General features: G+C 39.4%; 1 protein-coding gene across 1 annotated transcript in view; it reads left to right on the top strand.

Moving 5' to 3' along the window:
• The first annotated feature begins 801 nt into the window (after positions 1–801).
• The window catches only part of LOC139716290 (sterol regulatory element-binding protein 1-like), a 31,614-nt gene continuing 18,901 nt past the window's right edge, over positions 802–13,514 (top strand). Inside the window, 2 exon segments of the mRNA XM_071627855.1 lie at positions 802–1,009; positions 11,488–11,888. Of these exon segments, the coding sequence (XP_071483956.1) occupies positions 802–1,009; positions 11,488–11,888 (609 nt within the window).

Genomic DNA, 13,514 nt, shown 5'->3' with positions numbered 1-13,514 from the left:
TTGTAGTTTTTCTTTTTACCTTTCTTATAAGTGGTATATGATAAATTTCACTTAGATATTGAAACGTCAATTTATGAGCTTATATCTTCTGGAAAAATCGTATTTACATGCTATGTTGGAGATGAAAAACAAATGAATAAATGGATGAATAAATGAGAGCAATATCCATAATATATTGCTCACTTCTATTGGCCTTGTGAACTAAAACATCCCCAACAAATGCATTTTTAAGCACGTTTTAGTTCTCTTTTTATTTCATAAACTATTGAAGATTTTGTTGCTCACATAATGCACTTGCTGTTTGTGTATCTTTCATGTTATATTTCATATTTTATGTTCACGTTTACCATTGTTATTCTACATCGCTGTCCAAGTACATACAATCGCAAAACTTCGTAGAAGAAGAGTTGACATTGCGTCAGCGGGAAGTTATACATATGCATAAGGGGATCGTTTTCTTGAAACATAGTCTCTACCTTCAGTCCAGTTATATGGTATAAATTTTCCACATCGTGCTCTTACTTTTTTTTTACTTCTACAGCTTCTATCTAACAGTCATTAGATTGAATATTTATGGCCAGGAATTAAATTTTGTATGTTATTATCAACTTTTTGAGCTTTTATGCTATTCATAAAAGGAAGGCGGTTGAGCGCCGAATTACACTAACCTGAAAAACTGCGATTGTAGACTAAGAGGTAGCGTGGCACGATGTATTTTGGACCAATCAGGGGCCTGTTTACAGTCACACGGTTTTTCTCGCATGGCACGTCACTTGCCTAGCATTGCATAGTACTGTATGCATGGTGTGGAACGACGATCGCGATTATTTTGTTACCGTGTTTACTTACGGGGATTATGCTAGTGAATCGCTGAGAAATGATTCGAAAATGGGCGATCAAACTCATTGGTTATTTTCACCGGATTCGGTTATGAATTCTGATCCACATTTGATATCTGTCAAGAAAGAAGAGGACGAGAATTTTCTCGATGACTTAGATCTTCAAGATGGTGAGAAATAATACACAAAATAGTTTCGTAGAATTATCACAGTCCCAGATACTTATTTCGGCGCAAGTGCAACAAAATATGGTCGTGTAGTCAACAAGTTTTGCCGGTTGGAAAATAGACTATAGTCGTTCTAATATCACTAGTAGTTCTAATATCACAGCCCAGAGATTGCTTACTTTACTAAAAATGTATATGTGATTATTATATATATTTGTATTTTATCAATATTGCTTGTTTGTTTTAATTGGCTCTGAATCGGACCAATTGAGGTGAACCTGTGGCTGTGCTGGTAAGCATCGGACCATGAGTATGGTTGGGTGTTCATAATACCGGCCACCTAACGTTTTTCTATCAATAGAAACGTGAAAAATCTCACAATTTGCCTGAAATTTTACTCACGTGTGGAGAAAATACTCCGGATTCACAAGCGCGCACTGAAAATGCGATCTGAGGTACGCGCTCTAGATGGCGGCTTCGAACGCGTGGGGTCTCATTTTTTCCGCACTCAGTTGCCCTGCTCATTTCAACCGACCACCCTGACAATACGTATAAAGGGCACTTAAATGCGTTTTTTCGACAGGCCGCTGTTTTTTTCTAGCCGTCATTTTTTCCCCAATAATATTTGAATATATTTTGAATCCTTCGATGTTACTTTTGAAGGACTGTTTGATGAATTTGAATTGATTTTCATTAGGAAACTTTTCATCGTAATTGAAATAAATTAGATGAGTCGGTTTGTTTTTTCACATTCACATCTCGTTTCTGCTTCCACTCGTACGGTCGTAGCGGGCGACAAGATAATTATGTCAATGTGTATGTGTACGTGTGTGCACGATCATATGATCGTACAAGCGGCGGTGACAATTTTGCGGTCAAAATCGTCAAATTTATTACGGAAGGATACTCTACATCTAACAACGAGTCAGCAAAGGTAGGCCTAGTTATATGTAGTTACACGATAAATCTTATTCGATTTTGCTAAATTTCGGTAATTTATTTGTTTTCACCTCATTTTTACTCGGTAGCGTAGCCCAGTGAAGAATCGAACACCGTTGCGCGTAGTCCCATGCGTACATTTTCTTTCTGTACGCGCAATGCCATTATAGTACGCGGTCGGTCGATATAGACCCGGTCGGTGTGTTGAACACCTACCATACTGCCTGCATATCAGTCCGGGAAACCCGCTCATGAGGACCGCTCCCGCGTATGAGGACTGCCCCCGCCTCATGAGGACCCCGGGGTTCCTCATACTGACCCCGGGGGGAAGTCCTCACGAGGACCCCTATTCACTTCTTTTTCATCTCACATCTGACGTATAAATTGTCGCAACTTTGCACAGTGATTTTTTGTTACACACACCTGTCCACTATCTATGATGAAAAGAAGAAAAAATCCTGTCTGTTTTTTTCTTCAAAAATCGAGTTTTAATCAACCGATGCAGAGCGCCCATCAAAACACGGGCGCCAGCGTGTTCGCACAATGCCAGACTGCCGCACCTAGCGGCCTGATTCGTCTAAATATTTTCGGTGCTTTTTTCTGCGGCTCGCACATCTCCGCGCGCGAATCAGCCTCGTGAAGCTGAAGTCTGACAACTTTTTACACAAATTCGTAACAAGAAAAATGAAATCAGTACTAACCTGATCTTGTGAATATATTCCAAATTACTATTCCACACTGATAAGGTAGGTGAGTACTCCAGTTTATTAGCAAACTAATCACTTTGTAGGTATGATGGGTTCACTTTCTTCGTCAATTCCGCCGTCCGCTAAACTTTGGGCGCTTTTTCTGGAATCCCGCGACGAGAGAGAGACGTCACATTACATCACGCATCCCCATTAGCACATACAGACAGCGCGCAAGTTCGCTCTGAAAATCTCTCAGCTTGCGCGCTGTCTGGATGTGCTGGATGTGTGATGTGATGTGACGTCGCACCGCGGGATGATTCCAGGAAAGCGCCAAAACTGACAAAAATTAGTGGACGGTGCGGAATTGACGAAGGAAGTGAACTCGTCATACCTACAAAGTGATTAGTTTGCTAACAAACTGGAGTACCCACCTACTCTATCAGTGTGGAACAGGGGTCGCACTTAACTTTTTTTTTAACTAGCCAGGCGGACTACTTAGAATCAATTTTGACACTAAAGCAATATTTTGGCTAGCCAGACGGACAAGTAACTTCAGAATTTATGATTTTTGGCTAGTCCGACGTTATTTTGGGTGGCCAATGGCCAGCGGACCATCGCCAATTTCGAACCCTGGTGGAATAGTAATTCGGAATATATGTACAAGATCAGGTTAGTACTGATTTCATTTTTCTCGTTGCGAATTTGTGTGAAAAGATGTCGGACTTCAGCTTCATGAGGCTGATTTGCATGCGGAGATGTGCGAGCCGCAGAAAAAAGCACCGAAAATATTTAGACGGATCAGGCCGCTAGGTGCGGCAGTCTGGCATTGTGCGAAAACGTTGGCGCCCGTGTTTAGATGGGCGCTCTGCATCGGTTGATTAAAACTTGATTTTTGAAGAAAAAAACAGACAGGTTTTTTTCTTCTTTTCATCATGGATAGTGGACATGTGTGTGTAACAAAAAGTCACCGTGCAAACTTGCGACAATTTATACGTCAGATGTGAGATGAAAAAGAAGTGAGTAGGGGTCCCCGTGAGGACTTCCCCCCGGGGTCAGTATGAGGAACCCCGGGGTCCTCATGAGGCAGGGCAGTCCTCATACGCGGGAGCGGTCCTCATGAGCGGGTTTCCCGGACTGATATCGCCCATCGGAGGGGCCTAAGGCCGTTGATAACGGCTGAGAAGTCTGCTCGAGACAATGAGCCGGATTGGCCAGAAGATATATTTTAGGCTGCCTATATTTTAAGCAGGCAAATAGACGTACCGACAGCTGACCAAGGATACTCATTACAAAAAATTTTTTTTTGAAAAAAAAATGATAAAAGGAAAAGAAATTTATAGACGAGTGTTTGGCGTAAATATTCTGAAGAGAATGGAAGACGCCACTATACTAAACACAAAACAACAACAACAACAACAACTGAATATATTTGATTTTTATATACTGTTCATTTGATTTGTATACAAGGAAGTCTTGTACATTTCTCAGAATATCCTAGACCTAGCCCGACCAGACGAGGCGCATACGCCGATTCACAGTGGGCCAGAATGAGCTCAAAGTGCGCCAAAATTATATTCCATGGTTTCTTTTTACCCAAATTTGGTGTTTAGGGGTAATTGGGGACGTAGAATTGATTGAACATAATTTCAAACTCATATGACGTCACTGTGATGCTGTTTTTTCATTGGCTACCAAAAATCTGTCTGTAAATGACGAATAAAGCAATGCAAATCTTAGGCTATTATTTCTTTTTTTCTTTAAAGATTGATTTATCTTTTCACATTCACTGACACTGCTTAGCATACTACCATTGAATACACGATGCTTACATGTCACAGAAAGTGTATAGACATTCAGGTTTCGTTAAAAGAATCAAATTTATGCTGAAAGTTCCATATTACACACGTAAAATTTACTGCAAAATGATACTGTTATCCGTGTAAACTAGTTAGAATATAAGTTTATGATGTACGCTGTACTTTTGGGTGAATTTATTCACTTTATTCTAGCAGGACATACATGTGCGATATAAAATCAATCTCCGATATAGTTCTTATCTCTCTACTTCGTAATTATAACCTGAGGCCTATGCCATATCAATTCATACAAGCGCCAAAACCATTTTGTCTAATTTTACTGGAAAGATAAAAAATTGTGAAGTCACTAATCAGGAAAATGAAAGGTTATGACTTGGCAACTAAGAATGATTTTGCCGTGTTGGAAAGTTTCTTGGAAAAGCTAAAATAAAAGATTTTTTGCATGAAAAATTTATCGGAATCACTATCACATGAAATTATAAATTCATTCACGTTCCACTATGATTTTTTTCTCATCAGTCGTCAGAAGCAAAGTTGTTTGCTTCCGACAACCCACAAAGTGTATGGGATCACAGTCTGATGAATCCGACTTGTATTGGTCGCCTATCAGGTCAATGTAAGACATGTCAGGCATGATCCAATGAGGCAAGATCGTCCGATGAGGATCACGCGAGCAATGTCTGACATTGACCTGCAATCGGATTCACAAACTGCGATCCTATATACACTTTGGTGAGCGGCCGGAAAGCAACAGACTTGGCTTCCAACGAGTAACCGATGAGAATAAAATCTCTGTGTTTTAGTGTATAACGTTCTATCTGCATGAATCAAGAGTAGGATCGAAGTATTAGGTGTCCATAACATATATCGCAGAGGGAGTAGCTATGTTTACAGTAGTGGCTGTGACAATTATGGACAATATGGCTATGGCCTTGGCTATGTGCAATTATGTACTCTTTTGTCTTCAGAAGAGGGTTCTTTTAGGTACCGGACTAGCCCTATACATGTATTTTATAACTCTGTTTACCTCTTATTCAGTGTTATTCATGTTTTTGTGCCTTTAATGTGCGAGAAAAAAATGATTAAAAAAAAAAAATGCCGCCCTCATGCGGCCCCGTATGATATAGCAGCATTCCTATGCGACTGCAAGGTCAAAAATAGATGTAATGTGTCGCGGAAAATCGGCTCTAACACAAAAAGTGGCAAAAGGTGGCAGCCAAATTTGGTATCAGCTTAAAGCTGAGACATCAAGGAATGTGGTGGTTATAGAATTTAGTTGGAAATCCGTGGAAATCTAAACTTTTCATTAGGGTATATTAAAACGACAAATAACTAGCCTCTTTTCCAGGATATTTAGTGTAAAATATTCATGAAGATTAAGTTTCTTTGCATTTTTACGGCATTCATAACGTAAAATAAACTCTGAGAAATATGTGGGAGAAATTACAGACATCTGAAAAACTACATGTCGAAATTACTTTGTATTATTATTATTGTTATTATTATTATCATTATTGTTATTTTTATTATTATTATTATCATCATTGTTCAGATCATGTTGATAAGAGTATGTACATTTAAAATTGGGCCAATGATGAATATACAGTAATGGGCATCATACAGAAAAATTGGCATTTCAGCACATGGTCAGACATGGAGTGTAGAGGGATAGCAGTCTTTATGGTAATGCCAACCTTATAAAACAAGTCAGTCCCCTAATTAGATGAATAATTCACTTGACTTCTATGTCTCGCATTAAGTAAGATTAAGCCATGGGAAAAGGCAAAGAAAGTAGTATTAATTTTAGGAATACTTACAACTTGTACATGTATATAGTGATAACCCTAGAAAGTTGTCATGACATACAATTAATATATTTTATGCCATTTTTAATTCTACTCATAGATGATTTCTGTAAGTTTTGCAGATTCTACTTACAAGTAATTCACGTACAATTAGGTATCATCTCTGTGTTTTCACTATATGATGGAGTTGTAAGATTGAACGCAATGCCCATATCCCACCCCTTTCCCTAACAATCTTTAGCATATTGCATCAGGATGAATGTCACTGTGAGGATGTGCATATGGCTCAGGAATTGTTTTCCCTAAATTACATTTTATAATTGCATATAATAGACTTGAGATATGCCACCTTGGGCTATGAGAACAATGTGTTCGGAACTCTGGGGCAGACACTGGAAAATATATCAGTTATCATCAAACTCTGTTTTTACATATTACTGTAAAAGTGGATATTTTCGCGCGACTAATTTTTCGCGCTCAGCGGGGTAAGAAGAGTTTATGTGTTTTTAATTCCGTGGAATCAAGACATCAACTACAGGAACATATGGCAAGCAAAAATATTCTCGTGCTTTTATTTTTGCGCTAGTTTCTGGTTGCGCGAAATGCACGAAAATTTCAACACTGAATGAATATTTCCACTTTTACAGTAGATCTTTATGCTTTGTGAAAAACCCCTGTGTTTCCTGATCAGACTTCATTGTACACAGACTGAATACCAATAATAGCCAAAGAGCACATAATTGAGTTAATTTTGAAGGGGGGGGGGGGGGGAGGGGACAGTGGGTTTCAAAACAAAAACATTCTTACATGGTTTTTATACATACATGTACAAATCATTGATTGCAAACATGTGACTGTCATGTGATGAAAAGTCGACACGTTGTTTAAAGGTTACTTCCTCCTACCAGCACCAGAATATATCTTTATAGAGAGTTCATGTTTTCACTTTCACCAATTGTGCTGATCTGTTCTATGAGCAGCCAAGAAGGATCTTTAACATTTGGCTTGTGCTAAACATACTGTAACAGCTGAATTTTATCTGTTGGTTTGTTTTTGTTTTTGTTTTGTTTTGTTTAATTTCGCAAATCACTCTTGAACTGGAATGTAACTTTATGCGAATATAGTAACATGTAAAAACAACATTGCATAAAAATGCCATTTGTATAAAAAACAAACAAAAGTTAAGCCATGCCTGTGCTACATGTAGACTGCTTGCAACTAGGCTCCACAATGTAGTAAAGTTCATACAACTGCACTACTGAAGGTCTAGCACACTGCATAGTCCATGATATATCTAAATATTATGTAGGGCATTAGGACATGAATGCACTACTAGTTAATAAGTACAGGGAATCACCAAGTAATAATGCTGATACATGATGATAATATTTCTTGATATCAAACTTTCACTATTATTACTGTCATATGATATCACTGGCATCATATTATTATTATTCATCAGGACGTTGCATCTAAATTGCCTCATATCAAAATGTTTTACGAATATAGATATAAAAACTCAGTGTGTCTGAAAGTGCTGAAAGTCTTCAATTCGACTGAACTTTATTTTCACAAAATAAGTTCTTTCAACAAAAAAAAGCAAAAGGAATTTCATGTTCAATTCCTTTATTTTTGTGCTTTGGATTTTCTCTTCTCATCAAATGTGGTCAATGGTGTAAAGAATAAGAATTAACTGATGCTAGACTGCTCAATGAAAGCATTTAAATATACCCCAGTGTGCGCTAATAGCATGGTGATACAGGGATGCCAAGTTCAAAAAAATTTTATGAGTGAAATTTTCATGACTCGGCATCTTAGCGCGCGAATGTGCGCGCGAGTGAAGGTATGGGAGGGGTTTTCCCCCCTCCCACGGCCCGTTAGGGAGCTTTTTCAATTTTTAGCTCTTAATGGTGCGATCGGGTGCATACTTGAGTGACTATATTTTTCACGTATTTTGAAAGACAAAAGGGATATACTGGAGTTATGGGTAAACTCGGCCGAGCGGGTAAAGTCGTCCCCCAGCGCGCGCATTACAAGTAGTTGTACTGCGCGCGCTGGGGGCCGACTTTACCCTCTCGGCCAAGTTTACCCATAACTACGGTATATACCTTCAATTGCAACTGTCACTTTAATCCTTTGAGCTATGCTCATTATTATTATAGGCCCAAGTTGCAGACATCGCCCGATGTGTGAGAATAATGGGCGCCATGCGTGAGATCGTGAGATGGACCCTAAATGCTTGAGTCTCACGCATTCTGCGTGAGACTTGGTAGCTCTGGATGATAGTCACAGTTTTCGTGAAGAGAATGTTGGGGTGCATGCAGCAGCAAGAATGCAGCATATATCAGGGCCCTGTTTTATGAAGAGTTGAAATTGATTATGAAGTTGATTTCTATGGCAAGTCTATGGCATCCTGTGTGGTAACAGGTAAGGAAATTTAGAATAAATTATATCTTGATAAAACAGGGCCCAGGGCATACATACATCATACATAGATACGTACACATTTTCATATATTGCAAAATAATGCCATGGTGGTTGATAGATTTATGATTAGCAAAAAACATTCCCTTGGTTCTGTGAACTAACAGTGGGTTATTTGCCAGATATCAGAAATACCATACATAGGTAAACTTGTAGCAGTGTATTTGAAGCTATCATTGGCTATCTACATGTATGTCAAGAAAAGTCAAGATCATGGCATCTCAGGGTTATGATGTGAGATCTATAGCAACATTAGTTCCAGTTTGAGTGGTGATGTAAGTATCACAGAGGTCACACCATGGTGATCAGGGAAGCTACATGTGAACCAGCAAACCTCCCTAGGCAAACAGAGTTCTCAGGTCCTGCCAGCCCTTCCCACAGTCTCAGCCATCCCTCTATCATAAATCATTGTTTGCTGGTCATATGCATATCATGTGAGCAGTCAGGAGAGATCAGGGTCGGACATCAGTGTCACTGCCAGCAGGCACGATGAACCACTGAGGAAATAACAAATGTGGGATGAAGTGGCAAGATATTGTGATTTTATTCCATTAGTGTGTTGTCTTTTGCCTTTTCAGTCCATTTGTTCCTGTCTGTCATGGCTATGTAGAGTAGTCACTAGTCATATGACCTCCAAGGAACTTTTCTTTGTGTACAGCTTCCAGTCAGTGTGTTTTTCATGCAGCACAGGGTCTGCATAGTGAGACTATAATTCCTGGAAGCTGTTCAATAGGTGTCCTATTATTGGATGAAGTTGTATGCTATAAGTGGCAGCGTGTTTTAAAGATGTGGGGAATAGCACTGGGGACATGCTTTGTGCACGTGCTCTCTTGCCAAGTAGTTGGGAAGGATTTATCTGACCGCCAAATTCTAAACTGGGACAAGGGCTTTTATCAGATGCCTGTTGAGAACTGACCAGCAGTAAATGCTCTGGCAGATCAAACGATGATCATTTAATAGCTGCCAAGACTTAAAGACATACCGGTATCAATCTGTGTTCAGAGCTAGGGGACCCACTTGTCACGTCTGCCTGCAGTATTTCTTGGAGGGAATTGTATCAATCTATGTACAATGTATGTACATCTTGCTCATTGGCAGCGTTGGTCCTGGGTCAGGCACCAATCGGTATCCACAAGCCACTCCACTGAAAATGAAGAGACCAACTGCTCATCTGTGGTTAATTCATGGTCAAGGATCAATGATGTGCTCTGGTTGACATTTAATATGCCTCCTTCTCTGTTATCCCACCTGAGAAATGATCTGCCATGAAATATGATCACAGACGAACGTCATTGCATATTGCAGTGACTGTGAGCAGTTTTGATATCAGGATGATGATCTCTGTTCAAAATGATATTGAGGATGTGCTAAGATTGGACAGCGAGAGTGAGGACACACTTCACTCACTCCATTCTTATGTACATTGTTTCTCTTGGGCTTGCTGGTTGGTCTTCTCCCTAGAGCATGAAGATGGCCATGGAAGTGTAAGAAGTTTGTTAGTCATTTCATGTAGACAGTAGGCCCTACTGGTATCCGGTATATTGTCTATTAATGAGAATCATTGCTGGCAGGAGGGAGTGAATACTACAATCTCTATCATCCATCTGTATACATTGTATTGTCTTATGCTTTGTTCTGCTTTGCCTCTAGAGGTAGATGCAACAGATGATGATTTAATTTGCCTCTTTCACTCCTTGAAGGTTCTTGCAAGTTGTGAAGTATGATGGACAACCCGTACTTGCATGTCATTCTCCTGTAGAATCTATGCTGTATGTTATTGCATTGCCATGTTGATTCAGTGAAACAGTAGAGTATCAGTGGTGTTAAATTGGGTGCATTATACCCGATAAAGATATGTATTTAACCTGTGAAAACAAAGAGATCATCTTGATTTCACACTTAATACAACAATTTGTAAAAATTTGATGATTCGAGTGTGCTTTTCTAAAAGTGAAATAGACTTCTATGTTATGTAGCAGTGGCTTGCAGCATCACCATGACATAGTGACATCCTGAGCTTGATAGTTTTTACAATTGTAATGCCAGTTTCTTACACGGCCGGATTTCATACCGGATGGCGGGTCCATAAGGAATTAAAACCGTATCGACCCGGTTTGAGCTGTAAACATGGTACAGACCCACATTGACACGCATCGTAACCCGTGTCAATTCCTGATGGATTCCAGGGGCTACGATACGGCGGGGAAAATTTTTAGGTCATGTTCAAAATTTTCTCACGGATTTCAATTCGGTATTGATATCCAAATTGACACGGGTCGAACCGCATTGACCTGCATCGACCCGCTGCAACCCACAGCGCAAAACCCTATGGACCCTTGCCGTATACCGCATTGCCTTCATGCAACAGATGATGACAAGGTTTACATCCGGGTCGGTACGGGTCGATAGGGGTCGAAAGGGATTCAGTTGAGGATTTTAAAGCTGATTTTTGTGCAGTTCAATACGGGTCAATACGGGTCTCTACGGCTCGAGCCTGGACGATATGGTTTTAATTCCTTCTGGACCTGTTTCGAAATCTGGCCGTGTGTGACTGTACAAGTAGCATAAATTGCCCACCATTCTGGGACTAATCCGGCTCATATTCACCCAGATCAAACCCGTTTTGTGACCTGGCCGTGTATGACTCTAGCATAAAACTACCTATAGACCCGCTAAGACTGTGATCATGGTGATAGTGACATCCATAAATCATTGACTTTGTGATATTCCCATTCATTCTTTTGCAGAGGACATGAGTTTTTCCGACTTGACGTTCAATGTGTCGGATTACTCAGACCTCGTTGGAGAGCGCCTCCTTGGGATGAGTGAGGAAGAGCTGACAGGGATGTGCACCAATCAGCAGGAACTCCCTCACATGCAACAACAGAATCTGACCTTTCAGTTACAGCAACAGCAACAGCAACCTTCGCAACTTCTGCAACCACAGCAGCGGACTGTGGTGGAGCAAGTGCCAGATGTCTGCATTGTCCCGCAGCAGCAGGAGCAACAGCAGCAACGAGAGACCTTGTTGCAGGAGGTTGCCCAGCTGAAGCAGGCAGAGACAACATCCCAGCCAGGGATAAGTGTGTCCAGTGATCTCACCAATCTGGTAGCCCTCTTGCTTGGGAATCAGCAACAGCAGCAGCAGGTAAGCTTCATACACATGCACATGTACATATTGTTTATTTTTAAGAGTTTTGAAATGCAAGTTATTCATAGGGGCCCCATGTGCTTTTTCCTATAGAAATGTGATTGCCTTATCTTTAAAATTTTGACTAACTGACTACAATAAACCAGTTTGGAGTTAGCTCATGGGCACATTGGTATGAATTACTTGTACCTTTCTTTTTTCTCAGCTTGTTAGGGGCACTTCGCCTATTTTTTTGGAGCAACATTTAATGCATAAACTTTACGTAAATATTCATTGGATTCATCAGTCCTAGGTTCAAACAAAGAATGAACCTGTGTAGACCATATTATGACCAGAATTATCCATCAATTAACACCTGTGAAAGCATATTTAAAATATATTAACAGTCTCTTTCTGTAGATATTGCCAAGTACCACTTTTGCTGTCAGGTGGGATGTGCTGGCAAGCAGCATTTATAAAGATTACATGAATAATCGTTACATCACAGATGCTTATCCCAGGGAATTAAAAAACCAACATCCCTGTTGTTACGAATGTCCTTTTTTTCTGCTCGTGCCCAAAGTGGAACTGTGAAACTAGCTTAGATTCTTCTAGTCAGTATCTTACTGTATACGCTGTTATTTTTGTGTACAAATATTTTTGCAAATGAGGAGGTCATAGACATTTTTGCGAGATGTTGTTTTCGCGAATTGATGCCGATGCTAAAGTGAATGCACTATTACTCTAGCATGTGTAGACCTTTTCGTATGTTGCTAAATTTGCGATCCAACTGTGATTGCAAAATTCACAGAAATAACAGCTTGTACAGTATTCAGATGTCAAGAAGATCTCAGTTGTCCATCATATACCAGGATTTCTATATCGTAGCTGTACAGCTGTATGTGAGGTTTTATAAATGGAATTTATAAATTCCTTTAGCAATTTATGATTTGCATCCTGATGAACTAGGATTGATTTGCATTGTACATGTATATGTATTACTCACTTTCTTTAATAATTCCAGAGCCCTGTTTTATGAAGAGTTGTAATTGATTATATAGTTGATTTCTATCATAAGTCTATGGCAGCCTTTGTGTTAAGGAAATTTATAATCAATTTGATCTTTTGATGAAACAAGGCCCATCTCATTGGCTCTCATGTCTCTATGATCTTTCACAATAAGTGTAGTAGATTAATAAATTGTTTCAGTATATGAAGTTGATTGTCATGTACAATTGTAATAGCTTTTTTCAAGGTCTGTGAAATTCTATTAAAATTTTAAATCAATAATCTCTGAGCTATCGATTACACGTACAATGTAGACTTTAGTGATCCAACGAGTGACATAGTTTTCTTTTGTTCAGCTTTTTTTCTTGCATTTTTGACTTTCAAATTCCACACAATACCAGACTTCTCACACGAATTAGGTTTATTAGAGACTCAGATTGTGTCATCAATCTGTCTCATGCTCATACATTGTACACCTGATAAGCTTTTTCTCAAGCAAAAGAATATAAGTCACATTTTAGGACAATATTAGGACCATTATCAGAATGAACTTAGATGTTATTAGTACATTTGCATCAGATGGCATGATACTGTTTAATACACTTGTACGTTAGAGTAGTATTAAAGCTCTCTGAC

This window comes from Diadema antillarum, unplaced genomic scaffold (assembly GCF_040938485.1).
Source record: "Diadema antillarum isolate AM-2024a unplaced genomic scaffold, OU_Dant_1.0 scf00000063, whole genome shotgun sequence".
NCBI classification, from domain to species: domain Eukaryota; kingdom Metazoa; phylum Echinodermata; class Echinoidea; order Diadematoida; family Diadematidae; genus Diadema; species Diadema antillarum.
This window is presented reverse-complemented; position numbering and strand designations above follow the sequence as displayed.